General features: G+C 44.2%; 1 protein-coding gene across 11 annotated transcripts in view; it reads right to left on the reverse strand.

Annotated features, from left to right (window-relative positions):
• Positions 1-20848, reverse strand: part of RTN4 (reticulon 4) — a 71376-nt gene that overhangs the window by 35785 nt on the left and 14743 nt on the right. For 8 of the 11 annotated variants that reach the window (XM_015856721.3, XM_085542594.1, XM_085542589.1 and 5 more), the window contains exon 1: positions 3407-4012. In XM_015856721.3, the coding sequence (XP_015712207.3) occupies positions 3407-3821 (415 nt within the window). In that variant the 5' untranslated portion in view covers positions 3822-4012. Of the gene's footprint in view, positions 1-3406; positions 4013-4703; positions 4813-7871; positions 7967-15150; positions 15307-20848 lie in introns of those variants that run through there. The other 3 variants (XM_085542590.1, XM_085542592.1, XM_085542591.1) reach the window with 3 other exon arrangements.

Consider the following 20848-nt stretch of genomic DNA (forward strand, 5'->3'; position numbering starts at 1 on the left):
TTACTTAACTAGAGCTTTTTTCTTCCATTTCTAATGCAGCTCATCCTTATCTCATGCATGAACAGTTCTGAATACATGGGGGCAATTTACCTGTAAGCTAAATTTACCTGTAAGAAGCTGTTCCTTGCTTACAAAGCATCTAGAACCTGAAAAACGTTTTCAGATTGAAATGTATCTCATTTTGTAACACACAGTTACTATAGCAATATGAAAACTCAAAGAAAAGGCCACTTCCATCACTACTCTTTTAAGAGGAAAAATCCTCTTAAATGATCCTTGAGGTCCCTTCCAACCCGGGTCATTCTGTGATTCTCAGCAGACAGAAGTCAGATTAAACCGATGAAAGGTCATCAAGCTGTTGGTTGCTTCCAAACAGCCATTGAAAGACAAACCTAGAGCTCAGCACAACAACTGTTGCAGGACTTGATGCTTCCCTAGCAATTCTCTACCTGCCAGTAAGGGAATACTACTGACCAGGAGGCTTGGATGCTGCCCTGTCTCCTTTGAAGGGCTGGCATTAGTGGCTATCCAGGTGATAAGAAGGGGTTCAGTGCTCACCAGCAGTGATGCAGAAGTGTGGATGAGAGCTGCCCCTTTGTAGACATGCTGTCAACTCCCGTACATAAAGATGAGGAGGAAGGGGAAAAAGACAACTAGTCAGTACACAGTTCTCTGCTGCCTCCTAACCTGTGGTTTGCAGAACTCCCAATGCAATCCAAAACTTCCCAAAGATCTACATCGTTACATGGCAGCTGGAAGCCATGTGGTTTTATCCTAGAAAGCAAATCAAAGGATGCACACAACAAGTGAACATACTACCAAACCTGACAAGCCCATCCCTGCACACACATCTGGCAAACAGGGGAGATGGCTTTTTGGCTTTAGAATCTCTTGCTCTGCCGAACCACAGGAGCAGGTCTCACTGTGCATGCACACAGCGATGCACAATAAGATCCCCCACTAAACTCACTTAGATGGGAAGGTGGAATACAAAAATGAACATTCCAGCTTTACTGCACCAGGCAAATTGCTGGCTACCTTCCTCTATATACATCTATAACAGACTGAGTAACAGGAGAAAGCCACATCCTGCCTTTAGCTTACACGGGTTACGACCACCTCCCTTATAATTTTACTGCTATTTGGGATGGTGGAAGGGACAGGGCCTCACTTCAATGAAACACTGAAGATCAGCAGGACCAGATATTGTTAACTGAAGGATGCAACGAAAGTCACTTATGTAGTGCTCAAAGACAGCTGTATTTTTCCCATGTTGTGCTGCATTCTCTCCATAAAACCATACGTAAACTTAAGTAATGAAGATTACTTAAATCTTCCAACAACAACCATTTTTGCTACCCACGTAACAGTGAGCAGAAGGAAAAAAACAAGGCATCCAAAGGCAGTATAAGTTCCGCTGGAGCCCTTTTTCTTGTTTTCTTCTTCTACAAATATTTACATTCGCTCTTAGGAAGGTAGAGACTTGCCAGAGACTTGCATTACATATAATTATGTCACAGCCTCTTGCAAGAATGATACTGAATACTTCTAAGCATGTAACTGATACTAATGACAAAGCTTTGCTTTTTAAAGCTCCTCCAGACATAAATAATACCTCTTAATGGGCCAAGAAGTTGTCTATGCGTTTTTCTCCATTGCTTTACTGAGAAAACCAGCACCAGGGCCCACTATTGCTGGTGATAGCGGAAACCCTACCACTCTTCACACACTTATCATAGGCAATATTCCTTCAGAATAAGACTCCAAAGCTGTTCATCTCATATCATCACCGAATCGAAGCCCTAGATTTTAAATACGAAGAGAACTGAATCTTTCTGAATGTCCAGATTATGAACAATAGTTTTTCACTTAACCCTTAAGCTCCTTGTGCAGAGCTGATGGAGAATGAAGCCATAACCTTCCAGAAGAGCAGCGGCCATCACAGGCTGTGGCTATCCATTCCACAGGCATCCTTTGATTTTGCCAGTTCCACAGCAAGACTGGGAGTGAACTCATTTGAAGTTCAATAATCAAGAGTTGATATCCATTCAGACACTGGGTGGCTTTTGGTTTTATATCAGCTGGCTATTGCTGAAACAAAGCACTCCTACACTTGGGAGGCCCAAAGCACTCCTATAACATGTCCAGACAGTGCTTTTATCAGAATGACATGCTCACATCTGTTTTTAAGTGCTTAAAACATAACCCGTGTTCCAAAGCATCATCAGATGACTATTGTACCTGTCACACTTTGCCTCTGGAAAGCAGGCCTGCCAAGGGTGCCAGTCCTCGTTTCAGAAGCTCTGAACTCATCGTCAGTGACAGATCTATTCCCCTCACTATTAGGTGTTGTAAAATAAGTCTGGCACCACCTCCCAGCTACTGCAGTCAGTTCTCACGGGGTTACCTCCCTTCTGCTCTAACAAAGGAGAAACATTTCAGGTATGAACATGCTCCTCTTCTGGGGTCAAAGAGCAAAACACCAAGGCAGCCCCAGAGATCACACTTTATCCGTTTTCCAAGGAACAACGTGGAGTTGGACTCGATCTTTAATGTCTCTCTTGATCCTCCTCTCCCGCACACTGCACAGCCCGGTTCCCTCAGCCGCCCCCCATCACACTGGTGCTGCAGACCCCTCACAGCTCCGCTCTGGACACGCTGCAGGCCCTCAGTGCCTTTCTCGCAGTGAGGGCCCAGCACTGAGCGCAGCACTCCAGGTTCCATACAGGCCCGGTCCCCTCACACTCCAGCTTTAACCCAGTCGGTGCTTTTGTCCTTATCGCAGCAGTGACAGACAACACGCATCTCCTCAGCGCCCCACCACACACACAGCTCAGCCCGAGGACCCCATGGAAAGCAACGACAGAACTAACCACAAAGTCCCGTCACGCGTGCAAACAATGCATCTTAACACGCCTCTATAACTCATGTTTAACGGGGATTTGGGGCTGAACGCCGCGTTCACCGGTGACTATTGAACTCCTACAAGTGTGTGAGGCACAACGGCCGCTACAAGAGGCAGCATCGCGACACGGGGCAGCATCGCGACACGGGGCCGTCAGCTCCAGAGCGTTTATTGTTCCGGAGGCCGCAGCCCCCCCTTCCCCCCATCCCGGCCCCTCCCGGTGACTCACGTCACACGCCGCGATGCTGTTGCCGCCCGCCCCGCGTTGCGGCCGTTGCCAGGCGGCGGCAGCTCCCCCCGGGGCGGCCATGTGCGAGGCGGCTGCCGCCCCTCCCTCCGGCAGCGGCATAAGAGGGGAGCGGACAGCGAGTCGCAAGCGCGTATATAAAAAATAATCATAAAAACCAATTAAAAGGAGAGGGAAAAAAAGGCGTTTTCCCGCAAAAGCCGCGGTGGGAGGGCGCGGTGCGGCGGCAGACAAAGGCGCGGAGCGGCACTCACCCGCCGAGCCGGAGGAGGACCCTCTCCTGCGAGGCTCCGGCTGGGGCGGCGCGGGCCGCTCGGTGCCGGGGGACGGCGTGCTGGGCGAGGGCGAGGAGGCGGCGGGCTGCGGCGGGAGCCGGGCGGGCTGCGGCGGCTCGGGAGCGGGTTCGGGCGCGGCGGGGCGGGGCGGCTCGGCGGGGCTGCCGCGGTCCTGCGGCGGAGAGGGCCGCTCCTGCGGGGCCGCCACGGGCTTCCTTTCCATCACTTCCAGCTGCTCGTCGAAGTCCTCGTCTTCCTCCTCCTCTTCTTCTTCTTCCTCGTCCTCCTCCTTCTCGTCGTCCAGCACAAACTGGTAGTTAAACTGGGGCTGCTGCGGCCGCGGGGGCCCGGAGGAGGAGGAGGAGACCAGGGGCGACTGGTCCAGCTCGTCCATGGTGCCTGGAGCGGGCGGAACAATGAGCGCTGCGCCGCTAAAGGCTGCGGGGGGAGAGCGCGGGCTGCGCTGCGGGGCCGGCTCCACGCCCTGGTGAGTCACGGCCGGGGGAAGGAGGCGGGGCCGGGTGACAGACGGCGGCGCGGGCCAATAGGACGCGGCTCGGGGCGTGGCTCCGCCAATCAGGAGCGGCCGCCTCATGAATATGCAGCGCGCGGGCGGGGCGGGATGGCCAAGTCGGTGGAAGTTGGTGTCGGGGCGCGGTCGTGGCTCCGCGCTGAGCCCGGCCCGGGGCGGGGGGACCGCGGCACTGAGCGGGGATCGGGGCGGCAGCGGAGCCCGGGCCGGGCTGGGGCGGCTGCGACGAGCTCTGTGACCCGCTGAGCGCCACGCGGAGCTCCGCAGTGCGGAGGGGCCGCTCCTGCCAGGCGCTGCGGCACAACGCCCGTGGAAGCAGCTCCCTAGGGAAGGCAGCCCCGATAAGAGGAGATGGGGGCAGGGCGGGACGTGTCAGTGGACACAGCGTGCAGTGAACGTAGTGTGGCTGGGACATAACAAAGCCTGCTGGAACCGCGGCGTCCGTCCGGGGAGGAGACATTTTGGGAGCGCTCCAACTCGTTCAGCCGGCATGACGGTGCAGCACACGGGGCCGGCGGTTCTGGTAGTAACCGAACCGGGCTGCTCGGCTCGGTAGGAACTGCTGCAGGTCCGCAGCGCCTTGTCTTTGTGCCCCGAGCTCGGCCTGCTGCAGGCTGTGATACACGCTGTGACTGATACAGGCTGCGATACAGGCTGTGATTGATACAGGCTGTGATACGGGCTGTGATACAGGCCTGGGCCCATGAGGCCATGCCGCTGTGCCCACCTACATTGCTGCCTTACCCCGGCTCCTCCGAGCAGCCTGCGCCTGGTGTGGGCTCACACTGTGCTGGAGGAGACTCGTACAAGCAGGCACAAGGACACTGGTGTTCCTCTCCTCTTCCAGACACGCCTAGAAGGAACAGGGAAAGTATTTTTACAAAGACAACTGTTATCCTGTGGGGATTGAAAATTCTAGAGCAAGTGAATGAGCACTTAGCTGAGGACCTGGAAAGCCTTTACACTCCATTATCCTCTTTATTATTTCTTTTCCCTTTAAGATCTTGTATTTTCTATGGACAAAAGATTCACGTATGTCATCAAGCCGGCCCTTTGGGCAGTCATACTTAGCTCAGTGGTGCTGGATTGGTGCTTGGACTAGGTGATCATAGGGCTCTTTGTGTTCTGTGATTCACCCATCATTCTGTTATCCAGAATATTGCTCTGGCTGTAGTGGTGTGTCCCAACCTGAAGTACCACAGCCCTGAAGCTGTGCTGCAACTCCAGAAGCAGCAGTTCCTCCTCACTGTGCCAGCAGTTAAGGTGGTTTGGGATTAAAGACATGATTCCCTTATCTATAGCTCTTTAATACTTTGGAGAGTTCTGAGTACAGACACGGCAGTGAAACCAACTTAACAGCTCAAGCCACAGTCATTTCTGTTCATCTACAAGAAAGAAAATCTATATATAATTCAGATGATGTTATCAGAATGCTTCAAAGTGAATCCATCATCAGTTAAAGAGAAACGAAAGGGATTTATATTTAGAGAAAGGAAGTGACCAAAGGCCTTGGAGGGAAACAGGAAGGGAGTTCCAGATAGCCCGAGCAAGTCAATTAACAAGGGACAGGGAAACACAGCTCTCCGGTTTTGGACATACGCTACAAAACACGCTTTGGTTTAGCTCTTTGAAAGGTATTTGGTTGTTCTTGTTTGAAGACTGTCAGCAAGTAGGAACACTTTGCAGATATTCAGTAAGTTAATTTGCAGGCTTAGTTCTCGTGAGATGATTTCACATAGCAAACTTAGGAAGAAAACCATTCAGTACATGAGACTGAAGCACTTTAGTCTGCTTCTGAATTTCTGCAGTAGCACTGATAATGGTTATGTACGAGCTGCATTTTCTCTGTCCACTGTGACCTTCTGCTTGATCTCACATGGAAGATATCACAGCACATCATAGGCTAGGAAAATCATTGTGATGGAACAAATTGCAGTGAGTTCAAACAGGAATTGCATTTAGTCTCAGATACCAATTAAAAAACACAGAGTTAGGATTGCAGGGACAGCTGGATTTCCATCCCTCATTTTAACCCAACCCCCAGATTTCAGGTGTCGTGGCTGAAGGATAAAACCCTGCCATTCCTTTGCTTTCAGATTATGCCATTGCACAGTGTGTTGGGCACTGAGCATGTTTACCTGGCAGGTTTCTCTTGGTTTGAACACCTGCTGTACTTCTGTTCAAGCTCTGTGGTGGGGTATTGTAATAAAATCACTCCTTAATTTATTTAATAATACAAATACAGTATATGGAGGAAAAAAGTGTCAGAGTTACAGAGAGATTACCATCTTCTAATGGTAACTGAGACAGGTTTGCTTTATAGAACTACCACCATCTGTAGTTTTAAATCCCAACAGCCAGGTTATTTCTTCCCAGGCTACAACTTGGTTGAGCTTCCATTCGAAGCACATAAAGCAGATGCATAACATCACAAATAACTTTGCAACGGAGAGCAGGTATATACTTGCTCATCATTCAAATACACAAGAATATGAACTGAATCAAATCAATGCTAACACACAATGCACTCTAGCAAATGAGGCTGTGATCTGAAGAATTCACCTCAGTAAAACTGCACAGGAATTCAATCTTAATTGAATTGTGGTCTGACTTCTCTTCCCCTTGGAAACAAACCATTTGGTCTTGAAAGATGACACACATTTAAAAATGCCAGTTTTATGTCTCACTGATGTTGTGGGGCCCTAAGCAGTGGGATCTTTCCATACACAAAGAAGGCATAGTTTATATAGAAGAAAGACAAGACTTGTGTACAAAAACCTCCAAACTGTTGCACTTCCAAGTTCCTGGGTAACCTCCCATCTAAATACTGACTCCTGAGGAACATGAGGACCACCAGCTTCACTGAACCTGGACACAAAAATCCATTCAATATGAATGCCTCTGGTCAAGGTATTACTGTAACTACTTTTTAAAATACATGATTCCCCCCCTCCTACTTTTCACTTAAGCTTGAATGCTTAAAATCAACATCAAGTTTAGATCTCAGCATCGCTCATTAGACATGTACTCATGTACATGTCTACATTCAAATGTTTCAGCTGTGATACCACAGGTGATTTGGATTTTTCTCAGGGTTTTAATATGACTTTGTTCTCTATAAAACATCCCACATATTGTAATTAAAGTAATGAACCAGCCATGTTTGTTTCCTCTGTGCCTGGGGATTCAGTGGCAGAAAGAAGGTCCACTGATATCTGGTATGTTTCAGGTCTTTAGGACTGACATATCTGTGATGTCCAATTCCCAGGGAATGAGAAAAGAATGTGCTCTCTTCATAACAAATTCAAGCACAGACAGAATGCTTTTACAGCTACAAGTGTAGTTTTAGAGCAGATTGGTGGCATTGCTACCTTAACTGTAAACCTTAAGTATGCAGGGAAAGCTTGCAGTGGAAGCAACAGTAGTGATGCCAAATGCCTCAGAATTGAGGGGTATCAGCACACCATCTTCTTGCATGAGTGGCTGAGCAAAGTGCATTGTAACTGCTTGTATCAGACTGGAGCCTTCACATGAGTTGCTTTGGGGTCTCAGTGCACTTTTGACTTTCAAAGACAGCACAGCACCTTTGGAAGACAACAACCATACTCTGACTGCTGCATTTTGTCTTAGCAGTGTGTAGGGAGCTCTTCCTTTTATCTGGGTCAGATAAAGATAGGACAGCTAAAAAAGTTTCAAGACGACTACCCTGCTTTCTCAGCACCACACTGAGCTGATGGTACGCTGGAGCACTCCATCTCCCTCCCCTTTTCACACACAAAACAAAAAGCCCACCACCACCACCTCAAGCTTTTCAACACATTGGGCGATTTCAGTTAACTTTGGCAGTGGTAGAAGACTCAAGGATGTGAAAGTCCTGATAGCTTTGTGAAAATGAGCAGCTGGGTAACTTACAGAGAGCAGACAAGGTACGGAGAAGGTGGTTGTTGCCATTCTTTTTGACAGCCATCAGCTAGGATGAAGCTCTTCTGGACACATTTGTCTTTTACCTAGATGGCAAAGCCAAAAAGGAGGGTAAGAGGCATGTAGAGTAACTGCAGACACAGTGTGCACTGCTAGTCTTGAAGCGATATAAACCTGAATTTGCTAGTTTTACTGGTTGTAGAACTAGTTTCTGACTGTTGTAGGCAGGGATTTATTCTATGCGAGCCACACCAGAGGAACTGTGGTTAAGACTACATATCTGCAGCCACTGTTTTGGCAAGAACAGAGAAAAGTGGAAGGTAAATCTTGCAGACTGATTTAGTTCTGATATAGTCCATGAGAAGGGGTAAATGCAAAGGAAAAGATCAACAGCACATGAGAATGGTTGTGTTCTTTACTGTGGAAAGAAAATCAAGGCTCACCAAGTTTTCTAGGGCACAATGCTACGCAGGCATCACTTTTCCTGAGCTGCTTGTAAATGCATTTTATCAATGCAAATATAATGTTTAGTCTTCTCATTGTGACTTACAAAACATGTAGTGTATTTCAGTAAAAGCTCACTACCTGAATACCATAGAACATCTATTCAGGGAATAATCCTTCAGTACAGGCTGTTAGCAAATGAACTGCTTTTACTCAATCACTTAGAATCAAGTTGCTAAACGTTTTCAGTATATGAAACTGCAAATGATTATAACCTGACCATATCTGGGGCATGAATACCTGGATATACTGGGAAAAAATAAGAGTTTGACTTGAGAGGTAGCTGTGATTTGTTTCTCACCCAAATCTTACCCACTTGAAGCTTCGGTAAATGAAATCAGAATTTAGAACTAGCAGTCTTAAAGATGTATCCAGCTAAATCAGTTTGACAGAGCTCCTGTCAGTTTTGCATCGTGCCACAGAAACACCAAACAGGTCTTTCTGATGGAGCGCAGTACAGTCTTTGTGAAGCTAATATAGATAAACTAAGATAGGAGGCCCCACCAATTGCCACTTCAAATAAATCCTTTCCCTGAAAAGGCAGCCTGCTTGCTCCTGTTTGTTAAACCTACAAATTTGTCTGTTCTGCTAAACCCTGTGTAATCTCAGATGATACATAGGCAATTTCCTCCTATTTTGGCATGCTTGTGTAACAGATAGGATGGCAAGATGTCCCTCGTGAGGCCTTTTTCAGCACCCAATGAAAGTGCAAACCTCACCTCAAACTTCAGAACCTCAAACCCAGCCCACCTTGAGCCACTTTCCCCCAAAGATTATTGCTGGCGTCACCCTGCTTCTCACCCAGCTCAGTTTAACCCTTCCTATAGCTTGAAGTTCAGACAGATCTTCAGTAGTTGTACTGAACTCTATATCTGAGGCTATGTATTTTTCTTCTAGAACATAGCAAAAAGAAAAGATGTTAAGACATATAGATTTATATGCACTTTATATTCCTGACATGTAACACTTCTACCAAAATGACCATCCACGCTTTTAGATGGTTACTACCTCTCAGCCTCTCTGCAATGATCCATTTCTATGGCCACCCCAGGGTGCCGAACCTGTAAAAGTAATTTATGCATCCTACTGTTTGATTAAATAAAAAAGACATCTGGGAGGAGACAAAAAGGGATGCTGAGATGGACAGGACCTCCAGCTGCTGCTGCACAGAGTAGGATGATCAGCACTCATAACTGGCACTGTCTAAAATTATCTACTTTAGTTTCCTCAGACCAAAACAGCCCTGATTTTATTTTTTAATAAAATCAGGTGCCCCTATATAAATCCATAACATATAATATATTACATTCTTGGTCATTTTATGGCAACTGAATGACATCCCTGCAAATATGTAATTTTTAAACAAACTATGTTAAGGATTTTGTCTACCTCTCTGCTTGGAACTGTCAGTTCAGACTGAGAGTATTCCTTCTCTGTAATTACCTATGCATTTGTAAATGCGTGCGAGATATATCTTATATACTTATAAATGCATATGCAAATGGGAACCAGCTAGGCTAAGTATGTTGTCTTGAACCTGGTGGGCTGTTTGATTTTGTTTAAGTAGGCTCATGTTTGCTGTTACAGAATGCCTAGGCATTCCTGTCAAGAACCAAGGCTCACTGGGTTATGCAACGTCCTGGCACGTTAAGAAGTCATTACCTCCTCCTACACATGGTTCACAAGACACAATGCAACAGGTGGATGAAATACATGTTATGTGGGGGTGTTTTGGAAAAGTGAGGCAACAACAAGGACAGTGGAAAAGTAGCAGTCATTTCGCCATCTACTTTTATTGGTGAGCTGATTTTTCTTGCAGATGTTTGGGATTTGCTTGGATTTGCAAACCATATTTACAAGCAAGCAAAAAACATATATACGTGCATTGAGGAACAAAAAAAGGGTAAACAATTGAACCACAGCAAGCAGAAAGCACAGATGAACAAGGGGCTGGGAACCCACACGGTATGAAGTTCAGAAGGATCACCATGCTCGGAATGCACAGAACCATTTCATTTCCATGCATTCAGCTCCTGGTCAGGCTGCATGTCTGCACACGGATAATGGGTTTTAAAATCCTCAGTACTGGCAACAAACAGACATGTGGAATATGTTTATGCAGGGTGTGTTGCCATATCACCTGGGGTAACATTACATGGGATCTGACACTGTGGGCGGGTTTGGGGTTTGGCAATCCTTGGATAAGAAACCTACGAGATCCCGCAAGAGATAAGTTTGGGTATTTGTGCTCTCTGTGCTGCTACACAGAAACTCTGACGCCACCATAAGCCTTGTAGCACCCTTCCAAAAATAATGGCCATCTCATCCAGTGAGCACGAAGAACAGCTGGCTGTTCCTGTCCCAGTGAGGTCATTTTCTCACGGGGAGCTGTGTCATGCCACAGCTCAGAGTCTGGGGGCTTGTCAATGACAGTTTGGTGGGCAAGAGTGAGAAATGGTGGATAGGAAAGGTGGGAGTTTCTGTACAGAAACTGTGAGTTCTCTGTGCCTTGCAGCCTGGAGGGGAGGTCAGGTTGGGCAGTGCCAGTCAGCATCAACTGGGGGAAAAATGGCAGAACAGAACAGAGCCTGTGTCCTGAGGTCTTAGAAAAGTGACATGAGAGGATGAGGAGACAAAGGCTGGAAGGAATCACAGCCACAATATGCAGAGACTGTTGAAAACAAAACAAAACAAAACAAAAAAGAATCCTCCTTTTCTATTACAACAACATCTGAGACAGAAAAACAGTGAAACATCTAACTTCAGGTTACCTTGCCACACTGGATTTATTTGTGGTTTGGCTCAGTTCTGTTGTTGTAGATGTATACTTAAGTCCAAGTTACTCCCCACTCTTCCTTCTCATTCAAAACTTATTCCTAAAGCCAAGTTTGTCCCTCAGGTATGTGGCTCAATACAGCACGATGCAGTTGTTCATGGGTTTCAAAAGGCAGGAGGACTAAAATATCAAGTCTGATACAACGTGAATCCAGTGGCAGTAGTTACAGTGGCGTGAGGACCATCTATAAAGCCTGACCTTCTGTTCTGTTCCTTCTGATTATATAATGCTGTTAAATTCAGAAGGCAATACACTGTTAGTTGATATTCTGAAACAGCCATGTACTGTTTAATGAATAGCCAGCCTGAATCTCTGCATTTTTTGCACTCGCAGGTTCAGCTTCTTGTAGACTGAGAATGAGCTAAAAAAATGCCCCAGAAAATCTAATCTGAAAATACATTTGAATGTATAATAATAAACAAAACCTTCATTACAAAGTTAATGCAATGGAAGCGCTTTAGAAGGATTCCATCTAAAGCCTAGAAAGCACAACAGAGCTGGGAAAAAAATAATAAATCAAAAGGTATTTAAACTAGTAAACAGGAGGTTCAGGAGATGCAGCTATTTAATTCATGCAATAAGATCTTCAGATGATAGAAATATGATTGCAGTATAGCCACTCCAGACCTCGAGGCTGGCGTGATGAAGAAACACAAGTGAGCAATAGTGTGGGAATGTGAGCAGCAGGAGGAAAAAGCTTGAAGACAAAACTGGTTTCATCCCAACACAAAGTTACCAATGCTAATATAATCCTCTGTGCTAACGAGGGTTTGAAGTATAATGAGGGTAGAGCTGTAGCCCTGCTGCACCAGTCTGAGACTGGGAATGCCAGCTGAAGCAGCACTGCAGAAATCTGCTCCCCCACACTTCTCCAGAGGGAGCATCTCTCCAACACAGCTCTGCAGTGGAAGGAGCACAGCCTCATCCTGAGACCAACACAGCACTTAGTGGCAGAATTACAAGTTAGGGACATTTGCAGACTGCCCTGTTTTTGAAAGATAACCCTGGGAACGTGTGAAATCATGGACTTGTGTGTTTGCTTCAAGAAAAAGTGAAGCAATCCTTAATTTTTAGCAACCTGGATAAAAATCAGCTCCTGGCTAAAATGTTTTATGTATTTGAGAGAACTGTCGTTAAAATGAGCTATGCAGAGTCACTGGATGAGCTCCTCAGCTCACATGGAGCCAGGCTGCTTTGCTCACATCAGAGCACTGTTGGGAGTTGTGTGGCAGCTGACAATCCCGCCTGCAGCTCTTGGGCTTAAGTAGTTCAAAATTAGCCGGGGGATACACGGGCTCCATGAAAAGCATAGCATCAGAAAATATCTCTGTGCATTATAATAGCAGTCCCAGCATAAGCCTGACACCAAATTCACTGTACATCACCAGAACATGGATACACATTGGACCATCTGTTTCCCAATGTTTAGCCTGAGAAGTCAAAAGACCACCCACTCTTCACATGCCCGTGCACCACCAGCTCAAGCACACTTCCCAATGCCCTACTCAACCTTTCAGCCCACAGCAAAGACCACCAGCTAGATTTTTTCTTTCTGAAATGACTGACAATAGCTGTAAAAACACCACCTTCAAAATTAGCTGCATTGTTTTCTATTATTGCCTATAATGCTCTACAGCAATCTTACTCTTTGTATTTGAAAAAGCAAAAGCAAACTAGGAATACTTCTATTGTTCAGACTTGAAAACATATTCCCACTACTTTAGTAATCCAGTTTCTATTTGTTTTAGTATACAACACAGACAACAAAGAAATCAAGAGGTGGATTTAGTAGGACCATGCTGTGATCTCAAGGCTGACAAAGAACAAGCCACAAAAGGGCTCTGTAAAGTCTAAAAATGCATGTGAAAATAAACTTTAAAGCAATTGTTACTTACAATTTATTTAGTTATTTTAAGAAGAGCCTGTTAGTTTTAGAGTAACGTGATGTGTTTGATGTCTGGCTTTGCTTTTAACTTGGCTAAGTGAGTGCTGACAGTCTCCATATTGTTTAGAAACTGATGAACAAACTCTTAATTGTATTCATTCTCCTGTACCTGCAAATTTCACCTGACTTTTGTTCTTGTTTCTCAGCTGAAGATCCTCCTGAATAAAGTCCACATATTTCTAAGAACAGGCAGTTCGGATATTTCTATTCTAGTTATCAACCACACCACTAGAACCAAAATAGCATCAATTAAAATTGTCATTGACCTCTTACAGAGCACTGATAGAAGTGCCATTCTCCCTGTGTCCCAGCTGCTTTTTATACAATGGGGTATTTGATTTCCTCTGAACGTTTGATAGAAAGATGAAACTGTCAGATGTTTCCAATTAAAAACAGTTTGTGTTCTACAATGGCTTTAACCACTTCATTAAATCATTCATTATGGGTTTCCTCACAGCTTTGCCATTAATTTCTTCTTTTAAAACTACGAATTGTCCTCTTTCCATCAATGTGCACACTTTTCACTTACAGATCTCATAAAATCATCAGGAAGCTCAGTTTTCTTTCATTTGTTAATATTAAAAAGATGTAATTAAAAATCATCACCACTACTCCATCTGCCACTTCTGTGCACAGTCAGTGCACCCGAGTCCTCTGTCTGCAGTGTTAAGAAGTCCACAGATGTATGTAATCTGATCAGAGAAAATCAGAGACAATTTAAACTCTGCATCTATTGTAAAAGGTCTCATACTGCTCCTTCTCAGCCCTAGGAATCTTGCAGCAGTCCAGCCCATGATGCAGCCACTGTGCCTTCATGGGAGTGAATCATTTCCCCTTTCTTTTTGGGAATACGACCCATACACTTCCTTGCCTCATTTGGATGTGACTGTCCTTCACATCCACGTTTTGTTCCATTTAGATCAGAGTAATGCTAGATCCTTTCTGCTGATGTGTATGCATGCAGAATTAATAGACTTCATCTACCACAAAAAGCTGCTGGCAGGAGTTTTGTTGGCAGCAGGCACAGTAAGCACATAACTCCCTCAGTGGCTTAGTTGCCCTGGTTGCCAATCGCATTCAATATTGGCCTCAAGGTGCTTCCTCTTGACCTCTAAAGCCTTGTGGAATCTCAGCCCGAGCTCCTTTTCCAATACAGCAATTCCCTCACCTTCCCAAGTGACAGCCGGGCTTGTCTGAGTCCCTGTTGTCTCACCAGCAGGTATCCAAATGTGCCCAGCTAACTAGCAGCTTGATTGCATCCAGCAATTTAAAACAAGCTACAGTCAGGTTTTGTAAGAGTTCCAGATTACATTAAAGATGTGTCAGCTACCTGAATGTCCTTCCTACTCTCTGCTCCCTTTGGCCCTTGGGACAGTTACCTCAATATAGTAACAAAGAATAACAAGGAACAGAGTTTGAACCTATAGTCCTAAATACATCTGCAACACAACTGTATGCAAGTCAGTAGCCACAATACTGCTTTGGAATACTATCTGAAATAACAAGCTCAGGCTAACCCAAAAGATTGTTTAAACAGCAGTCGATAAATACATTCACTACAATAAGTTCTCCTTGGTTTAGCTTGCAGGGAATTTGCACAGTGCTCCACAAAAATGGTTTTTATTAGATAACAGTAAAAAAAAAATAAGCTTTTTATCCAGCCCACCCTTCAGCTTCCCAGCAAAAGTTCAGCTTTTCCACGCAATCTTTCTTTTCCTGAGAAGCACGGCATTGTACTTGAATAGAGGGCACAGCTTGTATTTTTAACATCCTGCTTATATTTTACAAAGCACCGATAAGGGCCTACGTTGCAGAAAGCTTATTTCAGAGCATTAAAAGACAGCAGAAAATGAGAAGTCTGATCCTAGTCTCATCTTACTGGCTCAAATCTGGCTCAACTGCAGCCTTCCCTCAGTGAAGGCCTATGCTGTAAGTTAGCAAACTGCTTGTTAGTATAAGAAAACAAAGTTATTCTGCCACTTTACCTTTCCAGGCTCATTTTCCTTGTGGTCTGTTTCTCGGTCCTACTCCACGTGGCAGGGATTTCTGTGACAGCCGGATGGTAACACGAGTGAGTGCCATCAAAACCGCAAGCAGAGCCTTCACTGTAATTGCCGCTACAGGTACGCTGTAATTGCTACAACCAAGCAATCATTTGGATCACAGTGAATAAAGGTACCGTTTCGTTTGTGCTTGTCAGAGGGTCTGTAGGAGTTCTCACAACAGAGAATCAACAGTGCTTTCATTTTAGCAACAAGAGCTGTTCAAGTGATGGTATTTAAGGAATGAGGTCACATATTCAAGCTGTTTAGATATAACAGCTTTCAGAGATGTCAGTCAGGCTCCAGGCAGTTAAAAACTGCATCCTCTTATCGCCCAGGCATTTCTAGTGCTGGTGCGCTTCTCACATTTAATAAAGCACAGTATGGAAAATGAACTCCATCCTGGCACTGTCAGATGCTTCTGAAGACATTTACAACATATTGCACCACTAGAAAATATGAACTGAAAGATTCTGTGTGCTTTGTGATCCGAGGGAAAAATCAATGTTCATACCTGAACTGGTAGTTTGCCTCTGTATTAGATCAGATTTCAGTAGGACAGATTTTGTAGCAGGAAATCCTAGGCAACAAGGTACATTTCAATCACTGCATTGGTAAAACTTAGTAGTTTAAAGCACCGATCTGAATTTATAACTTCACCCAGGTACATTTGATTAACATAGAAGATTTGGCCCAAGGTCTTTGGCCAATGGCAGAATATGTTTGATGTTCTCATGCATCTACAGAAAGAACTGTCGTTTGTCTGAAATTTTATATGCATAAGGAACTGCCTCCAGAGAGATGACCTGAATTAACCCTGAGAACGTGCTTCCACTCTAGCTCCCATTATTTTCGGGCATCCCCAAGGGACAGTAACACTAGCCCTAATATGAGACCAGAAACACAAGAAGAATTAAGTACAACTGAAAGACATCACAACTTCATGCAGTTCCACGCGTTATCCTATTTAACATTTGTTACATTAAAGTTCTTTCAAAGTTTTTGACCCAAACTTTCCTCTCTGTACAATCCATCTGAGCAACATCCCAAACAAATTAACCCTATCTGAGGTATTCCATTAAGCAATTTTCAGTGTAGGCCACGTACTGCCATTATAAATCAATTTGTAGGGTGCTGAGAGCATTTCACCACTTCATTATTTCACGTTACCAAGTTTCTGAGTGATTCACGTTGTCTGAATGTCTCATTTTGTGGCTTAACAAAAGCTATTACAGCCACTTTATATATCTGAATCAGAAAACCTGCTATTGCTTACAGACGGAGTTCAAATAGAAATGAATAATTGAGTCTATTTCAGTTATTTAACAAACATACTAGCAATTACATTATGAAATAAATGGAGGAAATGTTTCTAATTTTCTGTTAATTGAAGGTACATTACAACTGTACTACAGGTGAGAATAAAGCAGCAAACCTCAATTATACTGACATCTGTTAATTTAGGCCAACTGAACTTAACTCCTGTCAGGATTTTTGTATATTATATGCTTGTGCACGTAACCTGCTTGTTCACTGTGACGAGGCAGAACTATAAATATAGTATATACAAACAGAACAAAGTTCAAAAGATTGAGCTTGTAACCACTGCCTTTCTCTGCTCTTATGGGCTGGACCTCACACATCAGCTTTAGAAATACACCCCAAGTGGAATGTGCTGTCATCTTTCAGTGAGCTCTAGCATATATTGCCTCCCAAACCATTCCTCTCTTTGACAGGCAGAGCAGAGCCATCTCTGGCTCGAGCCTTTGCCAGCAGGTCTCTGAAAGCAGTGTCAGGGAACTGAGTTAGCAATCACACAATAATGCTGAGTAATGCTGATCCTCACAGGGAATAATTTCTGCTGCTGTCACTTCTGAGTCATTACATTTTCTGAGGATGGAGCCTTGATTATTAGCTCAAACTTTCCTTGCTACACAAATGCTGACTCCAAAACGTGCTCTGTAATTTCTTACAATAAAAGAAGCAGTCCAAAGAAGTTCCTTTGTGGAAGGATCAATAGTCAATCCCCACCCATGACAGCACCTGCTGCCTTCTTTCCCTCAGGTACTCCTCATTTCCTCTTTTCCCCTAGACCCATTCCCATCCATCCATGCTTGTTCCCTTTAAGCACTTAATTTTTTCATAGTTTTTAATTAAAAAAAAATCCTCTTTCAAATATTTAAAGGTGAAATAGGGCAAAAATGCATTGCTGGAGAGTAAAGATGTCACAGAGCTTTTGGGTGACAGCAAGACAGCCTTAAACTCCAGACACCATCATCTCCTTAGGGCATCTTTCTGCTGAGTTCAACAGACATTGCATCTTCGGAGCCTGGCTTGGCCACATTACAGACCACAACACACTGTTCTGTTCCTTCTGGCTTACTTTTAGAGCAGTCAATAGCAGGATTCATTTTCTATCTACTACTTGTTTTCTTTCATAAACACAAACTTCACCTCCATATGTTACCAAGTTAAACCAAATCAATGTACTGTTTATTTTCAGACTTCTTATTCACTGCCAAAAGAGATGATAATGAAGAATCAAACTGCCCTGTACGTTCAGGCACAGCTCGTTCTATGTACTCTGCCAACATTTATGTTCTCAGACTAATGAAGCCTTCAACCCATAAGCACTAGCATTGGAATCCTTTAAAACAAGGATATATAGGCACCAGCATCCCATGTAGGAGGGAATATAAGCCAATGAAGAAGCAGACACAATAAGCTTTTTTTCAACACTGAAAACACTAAGTCATGCTCAATGGACTGCTGAAATGACTTTTCTTTGTACCCAACTATGTAATGCCTTTGCAACACTGCCAAACTGCAGATGGGCTTGCTATAATGGCTCCTCTTTAAAGCTTCACGAGGATTTCCCTGCCTTAAATCAGGTCTTACTGTTGCACCAAGAAGTAAAGATACGCTGCTAATATTGACAGGTTTTGTAATCGAATTATGAAGCGTTACTTCTTGGTCTCACGTGGTTACAGTGCAAGAGCTGAGCACAAACCCTATAGATGATGACTGATTATCTAAAGAGATACCATGGTGATTTTCCCAGTGAAATGTGATGGCTACAGAAAATCCATTTACAGTCTGTCAAGGATGGGTGAAAGAAAGAAGATCACAGAAATGCTAATTCTTCATCTCTTCTCCTGTTCAGCCATTAGTCAGAACCCATTATAGCCAGCTATGAGCCCCCTGGTCAAGACAGAAGACCCCCACAGATGTAATGGGGAATCTGAATGGGAGGAGACCCCTCGTAGCAGTCTGTGCTCTGCCAGCTGCCCACCCCCAGCTTGCTGTTGATAAGGCTTCATTACTGCAAACACCTTCCATTAGGTACCTTGAGCCAGCCATGCCCTCTTGGTTGATGTCTCTAAACGTGTCACTGCAGCAATACAAATATAGCCAGTCCATTACTCTCCGATTGTCTGACGAAGCAGTTTTTGGCTGAGAAAACACTGTTATTTCACCACTGGGCCAAATGTTTATTTCAGATATATTCCTGCAGTCTCTGCATTTCCTGACTAGGGCTGCACCTCTACAAAGGGTAGAGCTGGCCCTCACTGAGCAGACAGCTCTGACAGGAACCTAAACTTGAGCCTCCTGTTTTTCCACCCTGAGTGGAAGTGACACCCTGAGTTAGAAGTGACAGGTCACAAACAGATGGACAGAAAACAAACTGTGAATGATACTGGAGGATCAAATTCTATTCTCAGTAAATCATTCACTCACTAGAGAAGCTCACTAAATCTAATACTAAAGCTACCTGTCTTTTCGAGGGTATGGAGAGCTATTCAGTAACTCTGAGTGAGGTGCTCCTGGCTAAAAAACTACATAACAGAAATCCTGCATGCTGTGGTTTTTTAATAATATCCTGACAAATATTTTGGATCACAACTCATAACTTAACATCAGCTTTTTATATACTGGTTAAGAACACAGTCTTCGAGGAAGCCATAGATTAAGCTTCCCGATAAAACATATTAGCTGCAGAAAAGTTGCTTCATAAGGCCTTAATCAGATGCCAAAAAGTACCTCTTTGTGTGCATGGAAACAACACAGCAAGTCCTTCCATGCTGAGTGCAGCTATCAGCCTCTCTACAATCTGGGCACACTCAGCTCTATCGTGCACGAGCTGTTTTTGTTTGCAGATGACAGGGTTTCTCAGAAACGTTAAGAATGTGAAGCACAAGTGGCACGTGTCAATAAGAACAAAGCAAAAAGTCAAGCTTGGCTTCCTTTCACAACCCTCCTATGCTTTTCGCCTACAGGTTGCACAACAGTTTACATAGCATGGCCCAGGTGCGTTCCTGCTGCATACACAGAAATGCCTAAAAGGAAAAGGGAGAGAAAAGGCATAATATAAGATGAAATGTTACCATTGCAATGCAACAACATAAAGCATACAGATGGATTGAGGTCCCAATTGTCTTTACTTTGGGGTATGCTTAACAGCAGGCACAGTATGGCAGCCTTGTGTCCTAAATGGTGGGCCTACGTGATCTTAGTGGTCCTTTCAGACCTTAATGATTCTGTTCTATATTATCAGGAAATCCACCAGCCTCATGCAGTTTTAGGTCAACTGAAAAGATGCAGAATTGCATCTTTGCTTAATTTTCACCCCTCCAGAATGTGGTGAGTGTTTCACCATGATGATACTGATATCATCTGTCCCAAGAGCGGAATACAAAGTAGCTTTAGCAATCAGTTTTGTGTCTCTGGGAACACTGGAAAGCCATTTAAACTTTTTTTGTTCTTGTAACTTTTTCAGTCATGTCTTGGAGTAAAATCATTGGTCTCTTTAGCATTTCTCAACTGTACCACTCCCAGAAAGCTAATCTCCTGCTAGAGTTATCAATCCAGTCCCGAATATCTATGTAGCAACCAGTAAACAGACTGCGTTCTTTCACAAATCACCAGCCAACTGTGACTGCTCACAGCCCAGCAGCTGCTGTTGTTCTCTGCCATTTCTAAGGGCTCAACTTCACAGTCGCTACACACAAAGATCAGGCTAAACAAGGCCTAAAAGAAGCAAGCAGTTGGATTAATCCACAGTTACGAGGGTATAAGAAGCAAACAATTTTTTTGATCCAAGGAGCATAGAGTTGCACTAGAAGGTCTCGTGGAAATGATATTACTGTATTTGTAACTAAATCTGTAAATAGGGTGGTTTGAGCATCACAAGAAGAACAGAGATGACTTTATCCAGCCACAAGCCTGCCAGAGAGATCTAACACTGCCTGTCAGAGGAGGAGATGGAAATCAGAAAGGAGCTATGACAGCATTTCTAACATACTTAGTGGCACCACTAAGTATTTTTTTATTGGTTTTGTTTTATTTTATTTATTGGTTATTTAATGTTATTTATTGGTTATTTTTTAAAACCAATTTGAAGTTAGTTGTCTTGGAATAAGCCTTTGGGCTGTACTTAGACCATAAGTTAAGATCAGGAGAAGAAAACAGCCACTGAACATAGAGCAAACTGTAAGCCCTTTCCAAAGGTGATGGAAAGAGAAGTCTAAAAGATAAACCTGTCTTTGTTCCTGCTTCTGAAGCAAGAAGAAAAATGGGAATGAGTTCAACCTACTTCAGATACTGGATGATGCACGTATCCACTCCGTAGTATTCCCAGAGG

This window comes from Coturnix japonica, chromosome 3 (genome assembly GCF_054131305.1).
Source record: "Coturnix japonica strain WE chromosome 3, WE-NBRP24, whole genome shotgun sequence".
Classification (NCBI taxonomy): Eukaryota; Metazoa; Chordata; class Aves; order Galliformes; family Phasianidae; genus Coturnix; species Coturnix japonica.